Source organism: Hoplias malabaricus, chromosome 4, assembly GCF_029633855.1.
Source record: "Hoplias malabaricus isolate fHopMal1 chromosome 4, fHopMal1.hap1, whole genome shotgun sequence".
NCBI classification, from domain to species: domain Eukaryota; kingdom Metazoa; phylum Chordata; class Actinopteri; order Characiformes; family Erythrinidae; genus Hoplias; species Hoplias malabaricus.
The window spans coordinates 17,803,727-17,826,635 of NC_089803.1; the positions used below are offsets into that span (position 1 = coordinate 17,803,727).

The 22,909-nt window shown below is 38.3% G+C and overlaps 1 protein-coding gene, 1 long non-coding RNA gene and 1 pseudogene across 4 annotated transcripts in view; 2 read left to right on the forward strand and 1 right to left on the reverse strand.

Annotated features, from left to right (window-relative positions):
• On the forward strand, positions 1–20,685 carry LOC136693693 (zinc finger protein 585A-like). 2 transcript variants are annotated; one of them, XM_066666819.1, is made up of 4 exons: positions 1–140; positions 1,729–2,879; positions 7,802–9,636; positions 19,173–20,685. In XM_066666819.1, exons 2-4 carry the CDS (start codon positions 1,826–1,828, stop codon positions 19,611–19,613), a joined length of 3,330 nt encoding a protein of 1,109 aa, XP_066522916.1. In that variant the 5' UTR covers positions 1–140; positions 1,729–1,825; the 3' UTR covers positions 19,614–20,685. The 2 variants fall into 2 exon arrangements, with proteins under 2 accessions (XP_066522916.1, XP_066522915.1); XM_066666818.1 differs by lacking the exons at positions 1–140; positions 1,729–2,879; positions 19,173–20,685 and adding an exon at positions 5,141–5,254 and having other exon boundaries at positions 7,628–10,829.
• LOC136693699 (uncharacterized) overlaps positions 5,360–22,909 on the reverse strand; it is a 39,908-nt gene continuing 22,358 nt past the window's right edge. For both annotated transcript variants that reach the window (XR_010802091.1, XR_010802092.1), the window contains exon 6: positions 5,360–7,246. This is a non-coding gene — a long non-coding RNA (uncharacterized lncRNA). The remainder of the gene's footprint in view (positions 7,247–22,909) is intronic.
• The window catches only part of LOC136693698 (zinc finger protein 850-like), a 20,041-nt pseudogene continuing 11,767 nt past the window's right edge, over positions 14,636–22,909 (forward strand).

Genomic DNA, 22,909 nt, shown 5'->3' on the forward strand with positions numbered 1-22,909 from the left:
CACCGCTTCCCATTCCACTCCAGGACGCTGGAGGGCGCAGGTGTAAAGTCCTGCAGGTCTGGAGCTCCTGGTCTGGAGCTGGATTTGTGTTTCTCGGACTGTTTTTGTTGGAGAGAGAATCAGGACGTGTTTTACTGAAGGTAAGGAGCTGTGTGAGACTGTTTCACTCTGTTTACACTGTGTTTGTAACTCACTCTCACAGAAAAGGGACTGTGTGGAGTCTTTGTTCTCACTGAGATCAGGAGGATAGTGTTAGCTCTAGCTGTGACTCTCAGTTTCTGTCTGTAATCCTGGAGAGAAGTGACAATCCACATGGCACAGATATTCCTAAACGAAGGGGAACAAAGACGACAATAAAGACATACCAAATAAAATAGCCAGTGTTTTCCATACAAACAAATGTATTAAGATATATGGACAAAAACAAGTCTGACAAAGCCTTCCCAGTAAACATTTAGCCGTTGATTCAACGTTGAAATAACGTAATTACTGCCGTCTAATCAACGTTCTCTTAAGGTTGAAAATTAAAGTTGAAAAGACGATTATTAGACGTATTTTTGACGTCCATTGACGTTATTAATTGTTCCCGAAATAAATTACTTTTGAATATTTTGCTTTATCTACACACCAGCAGGCTAAAGTTTTCTCCTCTACACATACACATTGAATCATCATTTGATTAGGAACAGCTATATCTACTTTCGTTGTCCAATTTATCAGCTCTACTGACCATACAAGTGTATATTTTAATTCTACAGTTACAAACTGTAAACCACCTGTTGCTCTGCATACACACACACACACACACGTGTAACAGATTGGGGAGTAATCCCAGATTGTGTGATAACATTTCCGGGGTAAAAAATGTTGCAGAGTTTACTTGAAGGAACTGTATGTGTGAATGCCTGCAACACTTGTCCTGGACTTTACACACTTTATCCTGCTAGCCCCTGAGAAAAGAGTCCTGGTAAAGTCAGAACCAGTGCATGTGAGAGTTGAGCCACTAATGCTCCACAGTTTCTTCTGCACGTGCACTGCCCCATGCCTAAAGCATGCAGCACATTCCCCACGCCAAGAACATTTCTGACACACAAAATCTGCTGTGCCCTAGCATGTGTGAAAGCCCCACTCTGGAGTTTCTCTAGAATTTCCCTACAGTTCATATGTGAAAACAGCTTCAGTCTACAAAATACCAACACTTGAGGTGCTTATACACCAGAGATTTTCTGGTTTAATTTACCTGTATCTTTATCTGTATCTTTTTATTCTGCATTAGTAGTCTGCTCTTGGCAATTTTAAGTGAAGAAAGGCATCAGACTCTCCCTGGAGAGTATCCCAAACACCACGCCAATATATTTTTATAAAATGGGATACTTTATACCACTTTAACCCACACTTGCCATGGGCATCCTGACCTGACCTATAAATTCTTATTTTACTGGAAAGGCTATGGATGAATGCAGTTCAAATGTCAATTTCTGAATTGTACCGAGATGTTTAATTATTCTCACTAAAATGAAAACAACCAAATTCTTTTGTGGTGTTCAGCGGCTTAATGCATCTCCAGTGTCTTCTGCCACAAAAAAGTACATTTAACAACAACAGCAAAAAAAGTGACCTTATCCTGGATGAATACATCTTGACTCAGGATCTGAGACTGTACTCAAAGTAGTGGCATATTACTACAAAAATTTGTATTAAATTTAAATTTTCCTTTTTATTTTTCAGAAAAGAGCAACACCTCTTTCCAAGGCTTCTCCAGCTTCTAGTGTCCAAGACAGTTCTCTTTTCACCAATACCAATCCCCCCAGAGGACTATATCACAATGTTGAAACCAGAAGAGATGAAATGCGAGGATACAGTGTGTGGAAGCTCCATTTCTAAGGAAACGTCCTCGACTACTCCCCACGTTAATACATCAGACAAACAAATAGAGACAAGTACAGACAAATTTAAAACACATGACTGCTTGGACGGTGAGGATGCTAATCAAGACAGTTCTCTCAAACAAAACCAGCACATTCACACAGGAGAGAATTTGCATTCCTGTTCAGAGTGTGGAAAAAGTTTTCATTCGAAGACTAAACTAAGAAGCCACCAGTGCCTTAATTCAAGAAACAAAAGGCCTCAGTGCTCAGAATGTGGAAAGAGTTTTAGTAGTCTGGGTAGCCTGCAAACACACAAGATCATTCATACAGGAGAGAAACCGTTCCAGTGCTCAGAGTGTGGGAAGAGTTTTAATAGACTGTGTATCCTGCAAGCACATCAGCGTATTCACACAGGAGACAAACCATATCAGTGCTCAGAGTGTGGAAAGAGTTTAAGTAGTTTGAGTAGTCTCCAAACACACCAGCGCATTCACACTGGAGAGAAGCCATATCATTGCTCAGAGTGTGGGAAAGGTTTTAATGAAATGAGGAATCTACGAAGACACAAGGTCATTCATGCAGTAGACAAATCGTATGAGTGCTCAGAGTGTGGAATGAGTTTTAATCAATTGAGTAATCTCCAAACACACCAGCGCATTCACACTGGAGAAAAACCGTACGTGTGCTCAGAATGTGGGAACAGTTTTAATCACTTAAGCAATCTACAAAGACACCAGCGCATTCACACTGGAGAGAAACCTTATCAGTGCTCAGAGTGTGGGAGAAGTTTTAATAGACTGGGTAGTCTGCACACACACCAGCGCATTCACACAGGAGAGAAACCATATCAGTGCTCAGACTGTGGGAAAAGTTTTAATGAAATGAGGAATCTCCAGACACACCAGCGCATTCACACAGGAGAGAAACCGTATCAGTGCTCAGAGTGTGCGAAGAGTTTTAATCAGCTGACTCATCTCCAATCACATCAACTCATTCACACTGGAGAGAAACCACATCAGTGCACACAGTGCGAGAAACGTTATAAGAGTCAGAGGGAGCTCAAAGAGCACCAAAGAATTCATACAGGAGAAAGACCATATTACTGTCAAGAGTGTGGGAAGAGTTTCATTAGACTTGGCGATTTCCAAACACACCGGCGCATTCACACAGGAGAGAAACCGTATCAGTGCTCAGAGTGTGGGAAGAGTTTCAATAGACTTAGTACCCTTAAAACACATCGTCGTATTCACACACGAGAAAAAACTATCAGTGCTCTGAGTTTGGGAAAACGTAATTAGGCAGAAGGATCTAAAAGTAAATCAGTGCATTCTCCTAAAACAAAAGGAATGCTACTGCACATTGTGATTCATATGCATTCATTAATCTCTTTTAATCGCTATGTTGTGGCACGTAATTCAAATAATTATTTTTATCAAATCTGATGATTGCAGATATATATGGAGACCACAGATGTGTCTGATAAACTCAAACGAATCTAATAATTGCAGATGAATCTGATTATTGCTAGCAGGTTGGGAGTGTTTTCTAAAGTGGACTGTTGAAGAATGTGAGCCGTGGATGAAAGAGAATGGTCTGCTATTGTCATCAAATCTTCATTAAGATGATGTAGATTTTGCATCTCCTGAAATCTTCATGTACATTGCAAAGATTAGATTTCTATTTTGAGTTGGGTGTGGAAAAATTCCAGCCACATCTTGCTGACTTAAAGCAAGGGAAGCCATATCAGTGCCCGAGTGTTGAAATGTGGAGTCTCCAAACACACATGAAAATTCAAACAGAAGAGAAGCTACCTAGGTAGGTAGATACTTTATTGATCCCCAGGGGAAATTCAGTTATCAGACTGAGCAATCTCCAAATGCATTCATGCCAGAGTATGGGAAAAGTATTATTAGATGGATATATCTGAAAAAAATCATCAGTGCCTTCACACAGAGTAGAAGCAATATCGCTGCACTGAGGGTGGGAGTAACTTTAGACATTTGGATTTAAATATTTATACATTCATTAAGAAAGATTTGAAGACTTGTTGCTGAAGCGTTGCTGCCTTGGAAATGGGTGTCGGGTTGTTTGGGTTGCATTAAGTGGTTAATAAACATTAATATAGCTGTATTACTCTAAATTCTTTTGCTTAATTTCCATTTAAACACCATGTAGAACATTCATTGATATAGAATTTTTGTAAGTCTCATTAATTGTTAAATAAACATAATGAAGCCTCTACTTTGCTTGATTTTACTTTGCTTTTTTCCCCCCTCAAATAACACTGCATGGAAATAGAGAGAATGGACAACAATCTGAAGTGTAAACAGCTGGAGAATTTCAGGACAATGATAATTTCACAGCAATTTCCTCAAAATCGGAGATCACAGTCAATCATCAGTGTCCTGAAATCTGTTAGGAAAGCTAACAATCCAAATGTTACTCTCATCTAAAACTCTGCAGAGTAGTATTTCACAATTACAGATATCCAAACTACATCATCAGGATCATAGTGTGGTTTTAATTTGTACCTGGATAAAATTTATATAGTATCTTCCATATGCCTTGTTCTGCTTAAAGAGCAACAAATGATTTTTAAGTTTAGTTTTTTTTTTTTTTTCAGATTGAATCACATACAGACAAACTGAAAAAACCCACACATTCAGAAGAGTGTTATTTAGGTGTATTATTATTTTAAGAGTTGTTGATTTATCTTGAATATAGTTTTTGTCGTATTTCTTGATCTACTCTTTAAATGTGTATTAATTTATGAGTGTGTTTTAATAGAGTGACTATAGAAGGAGCGCTGAGAGGCAGGGGTGGTACATTTGTTCAAATTTACTCTTGTGAGCTAATCTCCCTGTTCTAATGAGAATTCAAAACTGACATGCCTGAATTCTGATAATTATCCCAAAAAAGTTGATAAATCCAAACAAAATGGCTGCCATATGCAAATTCATATTTTTAATTTACCATGTATTGTACTTACACAGCTGCAATGCAAACACTTTAACGAGTTTGGCTGAAACTTTTGACCTAATATGACACAACTTTGAGTTAACCTGTCAATTTTGTGGATTTATACCCATAGTTTCTGCTTTAAAAGCTAGCTCAGTGGGAATGCTTAAATTTTTTAGACGTGATTTTCAGTCTCGGCTACGTTTGTGCTGGAGTTTTAAAACATTTGTTCCATAATGGGTTGCTAGCTGCGGTAGACGGTTTGAAAAATAACGGACAGTTTCCTTGCTAGATCCACAGCCTCTCATTCCACTCCTGGACGCTGGAGGGCGCAGGTGTAAACTCCTGCAGGACCGGACTCCTGGTGTGTGGATGGACCTGCGTCTCTGTTTTTGTTGGAGAGAGAATCAGGACGTGTTTTACTGAAGGTAAAGAGCGGTGTAAGACTTTCACTGTGTTTACACTGTGTTTTGTAATTCATTCTCACAGAAAGATGAATGTGTGGGCTTTGTCCTCACTGAGATCAGGAGGGCAGTGTTAGCTCTTAGCCGTGACTCCCAGTGGTTTTAATCCTGAAGGAGGGAAACGAAAATCCACCCAGCGTCTTTTTTCCCATGGTAGGGATACTCTTTAACAAAGGAAAACGTTTTTAACTGAACATAAAATATGACTATAGATACGTAGCAAAAAAACGAGAATCGTTTTTCAGTGACAGACTTTCACACACAAAAACCCTGACTGGTCTAGAGAAAATGTTTTATCACTTGTACAGGAAAGAAAAGAGAATATACACAACATTCCTAATATTAAATATTTAATAAGGGCCCAAGAAGGTGAAAATCCCTTTTGTATTTGGTGGAATTAATTATTATTATCATTACCATTAGTAATAGTATTTAAACAGCCAGTTTTTAGGCATTTCCAACACTTGAAAACTCATGACACTTAGCACAGGCTTTTGACTTTAACAAAAATTAAAAAGTTACACAGGTCAGTGCATCTCAGCCTTGATCCTGAAGACGAACTCTTATGTGTTTTTATTGCTTTCTCCTAACACAGCTGGTTCAACTAAGGAATATAGCCTTTCAGAATTCCTGTTGGTGTTATAAAATGTGCAGGGCATGGTGCCTTCACAAACAGGGTTGAGAAACACTGACATATTCCATGAGTTTGAATGTTGTTCAGGAGTTCCACCGGACTTTGGCAACTTTGGCTGGGGTCCGTGTGAGTTTCTGTGGTAATTCAAACCGTGAAATAAAAAAAAAAACAACTTACAGACAGGTTAAACTTCATTGTTGTTTTTCCCCTAAAACATATCATACCACATTAGATCTTCTGAACATAAACAAACCATGAAAACAGCAGTTCCCCAGATGTGACAACGTTGCCTTCAAGTAACTGAAAATGGAGGTTTTCCATACATTTGTCATAATTCAGGTGTCATGGTATATTTTATTTGTTAGGGTAGTAGCTAGTGGCTTGATTTTTCTTCCCCCAACAAAATCTACAACATTTGCAAACTGATTTGTATCAAACAGTTTTTTCTTTTCTACAAGATGTTGAAAACATCAGGTGATTCCACATGCAAACTCATGAACATAGAGTAAGATTTTTACCAGCTTTGATGTAAAAACTGGATTGTGCCTTTTTGATTGTACAAACTTCCTTCAAGAGACTTATTTTCATTTCCACATCTTTTTCCTCATCTCTGAGGCAGCTCTCAACTGCTCGGAGAAAGGATATGTCAGTGTCTCTACAAAAACAACTTTTCAGTCAGAATAAACCTTTATCCACAGTAATGGGTCAAGCATATTATACCCCACAGCAAGTAGGGTTTAGGTTTATTGATAACCTTCCTGAATTATCAGTCAGACTGAGGCGAGATGAACAAATATTTTACCACAATACATTTTTCAAAATTGATCAACATCTAAAATTATCACAATATAAAATATTTTATCAGTCAAATTTTAAATGGAAATTCTTCTACAAATTGTAAGTATATTATGCACCAAATGTATTTTTAATGTTAATACTGTCATTACCATTAAAATATTTAAATATCATTAAATAATATACATGCAGGGCGGCACGGTGGCACAGCAGGTAGTGTCGCAGTCACACAGCTCCAGGGGCCTGGAGGTTGTGGGTTCAATTGCCGCTCCGGGTGACTGTCTATGAGGAGTTGGTGTGTTCTCCCTGTGTCCGAGTGGGTTTCCTCCAGGTGCTCCGGTTTCCTCCCATGGTCCAAAAACACACATTGGTAGGTGGATTGGTGACTCAAAAGTGTCCGTAGGTGTGAGCGAATGTGTATCTGTGTGTCTGTATTGTCCTGTGAAGGACTGGCACCCCCTCCAGGGTGTGTTCCCGCCTTGCGCCCAATGATTCCAGGTAGGCTCTAGACTCACCGCGACCCTGAACTGGATAAGGGTTACAGATAATGAATGAATGAATATACATGCACTAGACATATGTAAATTTACACTTTGATTACCCTGATCAGGTAATGTCTTTATGTCTGTGATAATGTTCTGTTGTAAATCACAGTTCACCAGTTATCAATATTTTCACAAAAAGGATAAGTTGTACTTTTTGCATTGAGTTCATGTGATGAGGTGTGTTCAGCCAAGTACTTCTATTAAAAAAATGTGGTCTAAAATGACTTTCTCCTGAAATAATCCATGTGTTGACTTAGATTGTGCTGTGTGTAGTGTCAAACCACCACTAAATCTAATATTTTGCAAATGTTTAAAAATAAAACATTTTTTTATATTTTACATGTATTTGATTTTGTTTTTCAGAAAAGAGAAACGTCTCTTTGCACAGATTCTCCTACTCCTAGTGTCCAAGGCAATTCTACATTACTTACACTAATTAATCAAGAAACATCAAAAAACTGAAAAATACAGACAGAAAAGTTTTGATGAAGACAGCTCTTTAAAGCAAACCCAGTGTATGCACTCAGAAAGCAAAAATGTTTTCCTGTTCAGAGTGTGGAAAGCACTTTAATTTGAAGAGCAATCTCAAAAGACACCAGCGCATTCACACAGGAAGGAAACCTCATCAGTGCTCAGAGTGTGGGAGGAGATTTAGTCAACTGAGTAGTCTCCAGACACACCAGCGCATTCACACAGGAGAAAAACCATTTAAGTGCTCAGTGTGTGGGAAAGCATTTATTAATATGAGGAATCTCCAGATACACCAACGAATTCACACTGGAGAGAAACCGTATCTGTGTTCAGTGTGTGGAAAGAGTTTTATTCAACAGTGCCATCTCCAAAGACACCAGCGCATTCACACAGGAGAGAAACCGTATCTGTGTTCAGACTGTGGAAAGAGTTTTAGTAGACGAAGTGGTCTTGAAGCACACCAGCGCATTCACACAGGAGAGAATCCAAATCAGCGCATAAAGTGTGAAAAAAGTTTTAATCAACTGAGTAATGTCCAAATACAGCAGCTCATAGATGCTGGAGAGAAACCGTATCAGTGCTCAGAGTGTGGGAAAAGATTTCATGAAATTAGGAATCTCAAAAAACACCAGCGCATTCACACAGGACAGAAACCTTTTCAGTGCTCAGAGTGTGGCATGAGTTTTAATCAACAGACTAATCTCCAAAGACACCAGCGCATTCACACAGGAGAAAAACCGCATCAGTGCTCTGAGTGTAAGAAGAGATTTAATAGACTGAGTAGTCTCCAAACACACAAGCGCATTCACACAGGAGAGAGACCGTATCAGTGCGCAGATTGTGGGAAGAGATTTAACGAAATGAGGAATCTTCAAGCACACAAGCGCATTCACACAAGAGAAAAGTCATATCAGTGCTCAGAGTGTGGGAAGACTTTAACCAGCCTGAGGAATCTCCAAGAGCACCAGCGCATTCACACAGGAGAGAAACCATATGTCTGTTCAGAGTGTGGGAGGAGTTTTACTAGACTGAGCAATATTCTAACACACCAGCGCATTCACACAGGAGGGAAACTGTATCAGTGCTCAGTGTGTGGAAAGAGTTTTAATCAACAGAGTAGTCTCCAAACACACCAGCACATTCACACAGATGACAAACCGTATCAGTGCTCAGTGTGCGGGAAGGGTTTTAATGAAATGAGTAATCTCCAAGCACACCAGCGCATTCACACAGGAGACAAACCACATCAGTGCCCAGACTGTGGGAAGGGTTTTAATGACATGAGTAATCTCCAAATACACCAGCGCATTCACACAGGAGACAAACCACATCAGTGCTCCGAGTGTGGGAAGAGGTTTAATGAAAATTTTAAACTCCAAGTACACCAGCGTATTCACACAGGAGAGAAACCGTATCATTGCTTAGAGTGTGGGAAAAGATTTATTAAAATGAGCTATCTTCAAACGCACCAGCGCATTCACACAGGAGAAAAACCATTTCAGTGCTCAAAGTGTGGGACAAGTTTTAATCAACAGACTAGTCTCCAAAGACACCAGCGAATCCACACAGGAGAAAAACCGCATCAGTGCTCAGAGTGTGGGTCTAGTTTTAATCAAAAGAGTAGTCTCCAAAGACACCAGCGCATTCACACAGGAGAGAAACCGTATCCGTGCTCAGACTGTGGGAAGAATTTTAATAGACGGAGTACTCTGAAAACACACCAGCGCATTCACACAGGAGAGAAACCGTATCAGTGCTCAGATTGTGGGAAGAGTTTTAATGAATTTAGGAATTTCCAGTCACACGAGCGCATTCACACAGGAGAGAAACCTCACAAGTGCTCAGTTTGTGGGAAGGGCTTCAGTAGACTGAGAACTCTCGAAACACACCAGCGCATTCACATGGAGGAGAAAACGTTTTAGTGTGTGTGAAGGGTTTCTTAGGCACAAGAATCTTTAAAAATTGGACATTTGGAAAAGTGTGATTGCTCTCAAGATGTGATACAACATGCCACATGGGTTGTGCTTCAGACAATCATAACACTAGGTTGTAGGTGAATCTAATATTTGTGAATAAACCACTGTTGAAGATGAATACAAAGACCATTAATTACTGATGGCTTGAAATTAATCTGATATTTGTGATGTTGTAGTTTTTAAGAAGTTAAAAGTGATTGATTTAATATTGTCATGAAATCTTCATTAAAATCTGTAGAATTAGCATTTACTTCAGGCACACTGCAAATTGATAGATCTTTATTTTGAGCTGGGTGTTGGACATTGTATAAAGATGTAACAAATGGCCTGGAAAAAATTCCAGCTGTCTCTTGAATTGTTGAGTTGTTGTTTCAGTCATTGTGTTTCTATCTTGAGGTCTTTTTAGTAATGCTGTACTTGACCTGTTCTAAAACCTGTCAAATTTTTCAAATATGTAATTTTTTAATTATGAATTTATTTATTTTTGCAGTGACTACACTTTCAGATATTGTACTTAAAAATGGCAGGTTTGAGATGCCTGACCACTATAATCTTTAGAACAACTGGATGGAACAATTTTTTATGTCTTAAATGCCTTTATTGTGTCTTAAATGTTTTAAATAAGGTTTGTCAAAGCTGGTTTTTGCTCCCATCTGTGCACCAGGCTAACTGTGATCTTTAAGTGTTAGACATAATTTAATAAAAAAACATGTATGAAGAAGTGGACATTCTCAAAAACTTTCCGCCAGATTTGTGAACGCTGCGTAAACATCAGATTTTTTTAGTAGAAGGTGTGTACATTAATGAATACCAAATATTCGCAAATTGGGAGGACGTGTAATTTTTTTTTTTTGCAATTAACATTCCATTACTGTAATCCCCACCCATGAATTTCAAATGACTGCCTTATAAGGAAGTGCTCGGACTGAGGAGCCGCAGCAAAAAGCAAAATTTTTCAAATCTGTACTTTTTAGGTTCGTTCTATGTATATTTTTGCTCACTTGTGGGATAATGTAGTGAGGCTTTCAATGGATTAAACTGAGTTACATAGTACTGTGCAAAATTTTTTATTTGAGAAAATTACATTTAAGAAGCTATTATTTGAGCAGTAAGAAATTATGTGCTAAAAAATAAAAAATTATTTGTGATATTCTGTGTGTTAATTTATTGGTTTAACCTTTACCATCTCTACTTGGGGCAGTGCAGTTTTATTAGTGGGTATCATTATGCAAAATAAAGTGTGTTTATTTCACAAATTCATGTGATCAAGAAAGTGTTAGCATTTACTTCATGCACCCTGCAAATTGATAGATTTTTATTTTGAGCTGGATGTGGGACATTGTATAAAGATGTAACAAATGGCCTGGAAAAAATTCCAGCTATGTCTCTTGAATTGTTGAGTTATTGTTTCAGTCATTGTGTTTCTATCTTGAGGTCTTTTTCTTTAGTAATGCTGTACTTGACCTGTTCTAAAACCTGTCAAATTTTTCAAATATGTAATTTTTTAATTTTGAATTTATTTATTTTTGCAGTGACTACACTTTCAGATATTGTACTTAAAAATGGCAGGTTGGAGATGCCTGACCACTATAATCTTGAGAACAACTGGAATAGTATGTTTTGATGTAAAAATTTAAAAAACAATACATTTAGAAATCAAATTAATTATATGAAGTATAACAAATCTAAATGTGTACATGCACATAAATATATAAACACCATACATACGTTTGCATTCAAAATAATAGCATTTGGCCTCATTCATGAAACCTTTGTAAAAACACTTTTGTACGAAGAAGTGGACATTCCTGAATTTTTTTAGTAGAACGTGTGTACATTAGTTAATACCAAATATTCGCAAACTGGGAGGACGTGTAAATCTTTTTTTTTTTTTTTTTTTTTTTTTGCAATTAACATTCCATTACTGTAATCCCCACTCATTAATTTCAAATTACTGCCTTATAAGGAAGTGCTCGGACTGAGGAGCCGCAGCAAAAAGCTATCTTGAGAACAACTGGAATAATATGTTTTGATGGAACAATTTATGATGTCTTAAATGTTTTAAATAATTTTTGTAAAAGCAGGTTTTTGCTCCCATCTCTGCACCAGGCTGCCTGTGATGTTTAAGTGTTAGACTCCTGCAATACATAATTAAATAAAAAAAGCATGTGTGCATTTAGAAACAATAAATAAAAATAACAAATAAATATGTTAAAAAATACATTTAGAAAATAAATGATATGAAAATTTAAATGCGTACATACACATAAATAAATACACATACATACATTTGCATTCAGAATAATAGCATTTGGCCTCATTCATGAAACCTTTGTAAAAACACTTTTGTACAAAGAAGTGGACATTCCCGAAATGTTTTAGTAGAAGGTGTGTACATTAATGAATACCAAATATTCGCAAATTGGGAGGACGTGTAAATTTTTTTTGCAATTAACATCCCATTACTGTAATCCCCACTCATGAATTTCAAATGATTGCCTTATAAGGAAGCGCTTGGACTGAGAAGCCGCAGCAAAAAGCTAAATTTTTAAAATTTTTTAGGTTTGTTTTATGTATATTTTTGCTCACTTGTGGGAAAATGTAGTGAGGCTTTCAATGGATTAAACTGAGTTACATAGTACTGTGCAATTTTTTTTGTTTGAGAAAATTACATTTAAGAAGCTATTATCTGAGCAGTAAGAAATGTGCTAAAAAATAAAATTATTTGTGATATTCTGTGTGTTAATGTATTGGTTTAACCTTTAACATCTCGACTTGTGGCAGTGCAGTTTTATTAGAGGGTATCATTATGCAAAATAAAGTGTGCTTTTATTTCACAAATTCATGTGATCAAGAAAATCATCTGGAAACTTTTTTCTTCACAGTCGCTCACAAAACATTCTTTTAGAAAAGAATATCCTATTTGTTATTTAATTATATATAATTTAATACAAGCAACACTCTTATTTAGAAGATACATTATTGTAAACAATTATAATTGTAAGAGTCTGAGACATTTGCATACTACTGCACATCCACTTAAGTTTGTCCTGCACAGTTCTGCTAAAGGCCAGAAATTTCTCTGCATTTCTTGGTCATGCCTCAGAACCAGTTTTGATGTCACCCCACAGGTTTTCTATAGATTAATGTCCAGGGATTGGGCCACTCCATAACTTTAATTTTGTAGGTCTGGAACCAAGATGCTGCTCGCTTACTGATGTTTTTGGGGTCATTGTCTTGTTCCAAGGGCCTATTTCCACTTCAGCATAAGGCAACACGACTTTTCTCAACTGCATTCACAGGCAGCTGTGTTCTAATGGTTTGAGAGGTTGGCTTGTAACTTAAATGCCCTTGAGAATGTCACCATAAAATGGGTTAAGAGAAAGTGTCAGTTTGTAGAATACCATGCAAACTTTAGCCAATCATTCATTCATTCATTGTCTGTAAGCGCTTATCCAGTTCAGGGTCACAGTGGGTCCGGAGCCTACCTGGAATCACTGGGCACAGAGCAGGAACACACCCTGGAGGGGGCGCCAGTCCTTCACATGGTGACAAACGCATTCATTCACTCACCCCTACAGACACTTTTGAGTCACCAATCCCGCTACCAGCTAGTGTTTTTGGACTGTGGGAGGAAGCTGGAGCACCCAGAGAAAACCCACACAGACACAGGTAGAACACACCAAGCTCCTCCCAGACTCGAACCTAAAAGCCCAGGACACTGGAACTGTGTGACTGCGACTTTACCTGCTGCGCCACCGTGCCACCCTCCTGCTTAGCTTTTGAACCCAGACCAAGTGTACCGAGAAAAGGTTTCACTGACTGGTTTGGCCAAACATTGTTTATTTAATAAATTACTTAGTACTCTAGCAGCTGATCAGAAACTTTTTTTGTAATAACACTGCATCAAAAGAAAGTATGGACAGCAATCAGAACTGTCAACACCTGGACAAGTTCATGTTAAAGATGAGTTCACAGGAATGTCCTCCAAGTCAGAGATCACAGTCAATCATCAATGACCTGAAATCTGTCTTAAGAAACTTCAAAATCCTACAATGCCACTCCCATCTAGAGTGGTTTTCACATGTACCCAAATTGGTACAGGAGTAGAAACATGTACCACAATAAAAGGCATCTTATTTTCCCAAATATATTTGACCATTTTCTTCTCAAAGTGATAGTTTAGCGAAGATTTATGGTTTCAAATGTGTGAACAGTGTTATTATTTATTAATTCAAACACAGTGTGTTAAAATTGGAAATTTTAGGGTGTTTCTTGTTCTCATTTGCTACATTTGGGTTTCCCATAACTCTAATCAGACTGACTAAACCGTTAGCTGTATGGACATCAGACTTAACCAACTGAATGTATTCTTTCCCAATACAACAGATACAAGATGTGAGTCCAATTGGCCTCAGGGCCAAAATAGTAAAAAAGGGTCATGTGACAGTGTTAAATGTTTATAATATTTTCTCCATAAAATGAATATATATTAAATAAATGAAAAGCGGGCGGCACGGTGGCGCAGCAGGTAGTGTTGCGGGTCACACAGCTCCAGGGGCCTGGAGGTTGTGGGTTCGATTCCTGCTCCGGGTGACTGTCTGTGAGGAGTTGGTGTGTTCTCCCCGTGTCCGCGTGGGTTTCCTCCCACAGTCCAAAAACACACGTTGCAGGTGGATTGGCGACTCGAAAGTGTCCGTAGGTGTGAATGTGTGTGTGTCTGTGTTGCCCTGTGAAGGACTGGCGTCCCCTCCAGGGTGTATTCCCGCCTTGCGCCCGATGATTCCAGGTAGGCTCTGGACCCCCCGCGACCCTAAATTGGATAAGCGGTTACAGATGATGGATAAATGAAAAGCACTTAGTGAAAGTTTGTTTGTTTTCAAGTGTCCATCCTAGATCCACAGCCGCTCATTCCACTCCAAGACGCTGGAGGGCGCAGGTGTAAATCCCTGCAGGTCTGGAGCTCCTGGTCTGAAGCCTGATCTGTGTTTCTCGGACTGTTTTTGTTGGAGAGAGAATCAGGACGTGTTTTACTGAAGGTAAAGATCTGTGTGAGACTGTTTCACCCTGTTTACACTGTGTTTGTAACTCACTCTCACAGAAAGGGGAATTTGTGGGCTTTGTTCTCTCTGAGATCAGGAGGATAGTGTGACTCTCAGTTGGTTTCTGTTTGTAATCCTGAAGGAGAGAAACGTAAATCCACCCAGCTTGTTTCACATGGTAGCGATATTCCTGAACGAAGCTAATGGTATATAACCCCACCTTCATCTACACAGTTATAAAGATTAATGTATTCTTGTTTCTCAAATAGTCCATTTTTATATCATAATGTCCTGTTTCACAGAACTTACTTTATGTAGTTGGCTGTAGCAGGAAATGGGTTTGTTTGTGTGTGTGCTTTAGCTTTAATTAAGCATTTCAGTTCCATTACTTTGATGTTAATGTTAATGCCATTCTAGACTAATATAGTAAGGTTTAGCTGCTTACATAGAGACTTCATTTACAACATGACTGATGACAGAAATTGTCCAAAATATATTTAATTCAATCTACTCAGAATATTAAAAATAAAAAATCATTAACATTTCATTTAAGTCCAGCTCCAGCTGACTGTCTGTGAGGAGTGTGGTGTGTTCTCCCTGTGTCTGCGTGGGTTTCCTCCGGGTGACTGTCTGCGAGGAGTGTGGTGTGTTCTCCCTGTGTCTGTGTGGGTTTCCTCCGGGTGACTGTCTGTGAGGAGTGTGGTGTGTTCTCTCTGTGTCTGCGTGGGTTTCCTCCGGGTGACTGTCTGTGAGGAGTGTGGTGTGTTCTCCCTGTGTCTGCGTGGGTTTCCTCCGGGTGACTGTCTGCGAGGAGTGTGGTGTGTTCTCCCTGTGTCTGTGTGGGTTTCCTCCGGGTGACTGTCTGTGAGGAGTGTGGTGTGTTCTCTCTGTGTCTGCGTGGGTTTCCTCCGGGTGCTCCGGTTTCCTCCCACAGTCCAAAAACACAGGTCGGTAGGAGGATTGGAGACTCAAAAAGTGTCCTTAATTGTGTGTTGCCCTGTGAAGGACTGGTGCCCCCTCCTGCCTTCTGCCTAGTGATGCGTGGTAGAGTCCACACACACAGTGACCCTGAACTGGATAAGCGGTTACAGACAATGAATGAATAACATTTAATTGAATACTTATTTAACTCCCTCATTCAACTCATTAATATTTTCTTCCTTTTCTAGCTCTCTTTCATTCTCTCTGAAGATTGTCTTTGTCTATCAGTTGCACTAACTGGAGCCTGCAATCTGTGTAAATCCATCCATCCATCCATTATCTGTAACCGCTTTTCCAATTTAGGGTCACGGGGGGTCCAGAGCCTACCTGGAATCATCGGGCGCAAGGCGGGAATACACCCTGGAGGGGACGCCAGTCCTTCACAGGGCAACACAGACACACACACATTCACTCACACACTCACACCTACGGACACTTTCGAGTTGCCAATCCACCTTGGAACATGTGTTTTTGGACTGTGGGAGGAAACCGGAGCAAAATAAGAGTTGCCAATCCACCTTGGAACATGTGTTTTTGGACTGTGGGAGGAAACCGGAGCACCCGGAGGAAACCCACGCGGACACGGGGAGAACACACCAACTCCTCACAGACAGTCACCCGGAGCGGGAATCGAACCCACAACCTCCAGGTTCCTGGAGCTGTGTGACTGCGACACTACCTGCTGCGCCACCGTGCCGCCCTCTGTGTAAATCAAATTAATTAATCAATATTACTCAGCCAACATTACAAATTACTGTTATAATGATATGTGTGAAAATATCATGAATGTACAATGTGCAACCATAAAAGCAGTGCTATGTAGGCCTACATAAAAGAGGGAAAACATTAAAAATGTTGGTATATAATCATAAGAACATTAACATGTATATTATAATGATTATTTGTTTATATAATATTTTATGGCATGCATTAAATAAGTCAGGCCCTGTAACAAGGATGTCAGGTCCTGTCTTAAAGGGATTTGAAAGGGCATGACATGACGGTCAGATGTTTTAACTGTAACTGTTCAGCCTGTTAACAATTTTACAGCAATTTCATTCTTTTCTGGGATATTTTAGCATGACAGGGCCTAACACAAGCTTGTCCCATTAAAAAAAAAACTGGTCAAATAATGTCACTCTGGCACACTGCACATTTTTTTAGGTAGTATTTTATGTAAACATGACAGGACTTGACCAAAACCAGGGGACAGTTGTAAAGTACTATATATTTATAGGATTTATATATAATTTAATGTTTTTAATCAATATGTGTAAATTATGGCATCTTAAAATTATTTAAGTTGTTGATGTGTCTGTTGTATCATTTCAGGTGGTTGTCGGATGTTAAAATTGACAGATAGACGTATACATTGTTGCTGTAGTATCCCACATGTTTTTTAGGACATTTTGAACCATGTATTTACATGTTGCTGAGATGGTGTTGCAAGTGTTTGCTATGGGAACAATTTTAGTACTTCAGGTAGTTGCTAAGGTGTTCCCTAGTGATTGCATGTTCCAGGTGCTTGCTAAGATGTGTTAAAATGGCATATCCGGTTAAGTCCCAAGAGGCTGCTTAGATTTGTTTGCATTTCTTGGTTGTTGCAATCGCAGTTGGTATTTTAGGTGATTGCTGTAGTATCCTAGTTGGTTGATAGCATGGATATTTCTGGTGGTTTCTATGGTATAGATTTATTTGAATATATAATATTTACTGAAAATTAATATTCTCTCTGTACTGTCAGCTACTGTGTAACTAATGACAGTAAAACAGATTCAGATTCTGTTACGTGTTATAGTCTAAACAGCTTGATCAGAACTTAACAACCTGTATCAAATACAGTTTTATGCATTGTGTTTTTCTCTGGTTAGGGACAATATGAAAATAACAATATGGTGCAAATTTTTTATATAGTGTTTATGGTGTTAGAATATTGTGGGATATTATGATATTTTCATATATTCATATAGTGTTCTGTTCACTGTTTTGGTAACCGCTTACTCTTTTGGGATCAATCTTTTTATTTCAGAACAAAATACTCCCCGAAGAATAGAGCAGTACCTGCTTAGGTTCCTGTGCTGAAACGAGCGATACTATTTCAGAAGTCTACAGTACTTTAAAGAGGCTCTGCAACCAAAAAGAGAAAATAAATAGTATGTAAACCCTAATCTATATTATTTGTGTTATGAGCAAATTCAGACACAGGTGTGATGGTGTATATTGTTGGAAATAGTGTTTCCATTTACTAAGTTTACATTCACTGTAAAACTCGTAAAAGTGATAATATATGACTATACACAAGCCTAATACGCCTTCCACAAGCATACAGATGTTTTTGAAAACAAAGGTTTTGGCCTCCCGTCCACACGAAATCAGTTTTTTGGAAAACACTCTCCAAGGTGGAGTTTTTCGTATATGCTGGTATTAAACAAATTTTTATTTTAGTTTTCCAAAATAGGCTTGAGATTGTTTATTTTTTTGTGTGTGACATAAATTTCCTTTTACTGCAGTTGCATCAGGTTCTTGTAGATATTTTTTCTGCTGAAAGGCAACAGACTGTCCCTACAGAGGATCAGAAACACCACTCCAGTTCATCATAAAACAAGGCAGTTCCACTGCTCCACCCCCTAGTGCTGATGTGATAGATATGTCTTTATCCCACATTTGCTATTGGGCATCATGAACCTACGCTCATGTGTGACTGCTCCAGATTGTACCATTCTGCTGGCAGTGTATTGAATGAATGTGAAAATATCAAAGGGCGTTTTATTACCACATGAATGAAAACAGTAATATTTTTGTATAGCACAACTACATTTTAAAAAGTGTTAGGACTTCATCTGGGCTAGTGAACTCTGACTCTACTGAATATAATCCACTACAGAAAGTAGCCTAATACTTATGGAATACAAAATTGAGTTTTGACCTATTTTCTGTTCTTATTTCTTTTCCAGAAAAGAAAAACATTTATTTGCAAGGCTTCTCCTGCGCATAGTGTCCAAGACAGTTCAACTGTACTCCCACAGATACATAAAGAAACATCCCCAGGAGAAATATGCGACAATGTTGAAACTAGAAGAGATTAAATGTGAGAATACGGTGCATGAAAGCTCCATTTCTCAGGAAACATTCTTGATTGCTCCTCACACTAATACGTTTGGCGGGCAAACACTCCACAAAATTCCACATAACTGGAAAAACGATGACAGCTCAGATTGTGAGAAGAGTTCTGATAAACAGAGTTCTCCAACACAAAATCAGTGCCTTCACACAGAAAACAAATTATATTCATGTTCACAGTGTGGGCATAGTTTTAATTTAAAGAGCAAACTGAGCAACCATCAGCGCATTCACACGAAAAAGAAAATACATCAGTGCTCAGAATGTGGAAATAGCTTTAGTAGTCCCAGTCGTCTGCAGACACACCAGCTCATTCACACAGGAGAGAAACCCTTTCAGTGCTCAGAGTGTGGGAAGTTGTTTAACAGACTGGGTAGTCTTCAAACACATCAACGCCTTCACACAGGAGAGAAACCGTATCAGTGCTCAGACTGTGGGAGGAGCTTTAATGAAATGAGGAATCTCCGGTCACATCAGCGCATTCACACAGGAGAGAAACCGTACCTGTGTTCAGAGTGTGGGAAGAGTTTTAATCAAATGAGTCCTCTCCAAAGACACCTGCTCGTTCACACAGGAGAGAAACCGTATCAGTGCTTAGAATGTGGGAGAAGATTCAATAGACTAAATAATCTCCGAACACACCAGCGCATTCACACAGGAGAGAGACCCTATCAGTGTTTAGAGTGTGGGAGGAGTTTTAATGAACTGAGAAATCTACAAAAACACAAGTGCATTCAAACAGGAGAGAAACCACATTGACAGTGCCACATCAAAAATGTATAATAAAATTCAGAAAAAAATTGAGATACTGGAATGTCATCCGCAATAAGCGGACGTCAGTTACATGTAGTGGATATTAATAATTTGGCAGACTAATCTAGTATCATTAAGTTTTCAAATTAAATTTTTAGCATAGGTTTTTGATGTTATAGTAAAGGCTCAGAATGTGGGATGTGGGTTTTTTTTTTTCTTTAAAGCCTGATCACGTTCAAAGATCTCCAGCGAAGTCACACAGAAGAAATACTGGGTTTCTGTTTAGCGTGAGAAGAGATTTAATAGACGGAATAATATCCAAACACACCAGCTCATTCACACAAGCAAGTTTCTGTGTGCAGATTGTAGGAAGAGTTTTAATCAACTGAGTTACCTCAAAACACACATTCAGTTTCACGCAGTACATAAACCATATCAGGAGATAGGAAGACTTTTATTACATAGAGGGATAAAAAAAAAAAAGTGCTTTCACACTGAACAGAAGCAATAACAATGCACAAAGCGTGGAAGTACCTTTAGACATTTGGATTTAGGCAATGGTGGCCTAAGGTTAGAGAGGCTGTCTTGAGACTGGATAGTCACTGGTTAAAACTTAATGATCAGCAAAACAGCACTGTCTCCTCCCTCAACATCCCTGACTGAAGTGGTCTTAAGCACTAGTGTGTGTGTGTTTTCACTGCAATGGAGAGTTTAATGCGGAGTAAACATTTTGTTGTACATAGTCAGTATAATGATGTATAAATAATGGAAAAAGTAAAAACTTGATTTGGTGCTACTGCTTGGGGAATTTTTTAAGTTTTATTTCAATGTTATTTTGACAAAACAAGGGCTTTTAGTGTTTTACTAGCATTAATAAACCTGATGTTGGCAGATAAATATGTTGACAGCATATAAGCCTAATGACCTCTAATGAATTTGTTCATTGTGGATGAATGTGATGATTGCAAGGGTTTTCTAATGTGAACTCGGACTAAACTTGGTGAAGTACATGTATTCTGAGTAATAAAATGAATGATCTACTATTGATGTCCCCAACTCTTTACTCTTTAATATAATGTAGAGTTTGTATTTTCAATGTACTCTGCACATTGAGATAGAGTTTCTTTTTTTCTATGATGTGTGGCATTTGTATTTGAATAGAATACAGCATGTAGGATGACTGCCATTTCACCCCTTGTTCCAACCATTTAACCCTATTCCCCGTTTTGCCTAGGGGTATGGTGTCTCAGTTCTTTTTGGAAAAGGAGCCACAGGGTAAAGTGTTATGGCTTTATAGTCCTTGAAACTGAGATTTTTCAGTTATGAATGCCATGTGAATCACTTGCAAAATGTCCATGCAAGGAACCAAAGAAACCCACCTAGCAGTATTTGTTTTCTGCCACAAACATTACCTTCCACTTTGGATGGTTTAACAATACATTCTAAAGCATTTGCTGTGTGCTGTAGGAGCTATTTTATATACACATGCCTGTTCAAAAAAGGGACCTCAATGGAAATGTATTTCTGCAGAAACAAAATTGAGGTTTATATGTTTATGACCTGTTTCAGGTCCTGTCTTAAAGGGATTTGAAAGGGCATGACATGACGGTCAGATGTTTTAACTGTAACTGTTCAGCCTGTTAACAATTTTACAGCAATTTCATTCTTTTCTGGGATATTTTAGCATGACAGGGCCTAACACAAGCTTGTCCCATTTAAAAAAAAACTGGTCAAATAATGTCACTCTGGCACACTGCACATTTTTTTAGGTAGTATTTTATGTAAACATGACAGGACTTGACCAAAACCAGGGGACAGTTGTAAAGTACTATATATTTATAGGATTTATATATAATTTAATGTTTTTAATCAATATGTGTAAATTATGGCATCTTAAAATTATTTAAGTTGTTGATGTGTCTGTTGTATCATTTCAGGTGGTTGTCGGATGTTAAAATTGACAGATAGACGTATACATTGTTGCTGTAGTATCCCACATGTTTTTTAGGACATTTTGAACCATGTATTTACATGTTGCTGAGATGGTGTTGCAAGTGTTTGCTATGGGAACAATTTTAGTACTTCAGGTAGTTGCTAAGGTGTTCCCTAGTGATTGCATGTTCCAGGTGCTTGCTAAGATGTGTTAAAATGGCATATCCGGTTAAGTCCCAAGAGGCTGCTTAGATTTGTTTGCATTTCTTGGTTGTTGCAATCGCAGTTGGTATTTTAGGTGATTGCTGTAGTATCCTAGTTGGTTGATAGCATGGATATTTCTGGTGGTTTCTATGGTATAGATTTATTTGAATATATAATATTTACTGAAAATTAATATTCTCTCTGTACTGTCAGCTACTGTGTAACTAATGACAGTAAAACAGATTCAGATTCTGTTACGTGTTATAGTCTAAACAGCTTGATCAGAACTTAACAACCTGTATCAAATACAGTTTTATGCATTGTGTTTTTCTCTGGTTAGGGACAATATGAAAATAACAATATGGTGCAAATTTTTTATATAGTGTTTATGGTGTTAGAATATTGTGGGATATTATGATATTTTCATATATTCATATAGTGTTCTGTTCACTGTTTTGGTAACCGCTTACTCTTTTGGGATCAATCTTTTTATTTCAGAACAAAATACTCCCCGAAGAATAGAGCAGTACCTGCTTAGGTTCCTGTGCTGAAACGAGCGGGACGATTTCAGAAGTCTACAGTACTTTAAAGAGGCTCTGCAACCAAAAAGAGAAAATAAATAGTATGTAAACCCTAATCTATATTATTTGTGTTATGAGCAAATTCAGACACAGGTGTGATGGTGTATATTGTTGGAAATAGTGTTTCCATTTACTAAGTTTACATTCACTGTAAAACTCGTAAAAGTGATAATATATGACTATACACAAGCCTAATACGCCTTCCACAAGCATACAGATGTTTTTGAAAACAAAGGTTTTGGCCTCCCGTCCACACGAAATCAGTTTTTTGGAAAACACTCTCCAAGGTGGAGTTTTTCGTATATGCTGGTATTAAACAAATTTTTATTTTAGTTTTCCAAAATAGGCTTGAGATTGTTTATTTTTTTGTGTGTGACATAAATTTCCTTTTACTGCAGTTGCATCAGGTTCTTGTAGATATTTTTTCTGCTGAAAGGCAACAGACTGTCCCTACAGAGGATCAGAAACACCACTCCAGTTCATCATAAAACAAGGCAGTTCCACTGCTCCACCCCCTAGTGCTGATGTGATAGATATGTCTTTATCCCACATTTGCTATTGGGCATCATGAACCTACGCTCATGT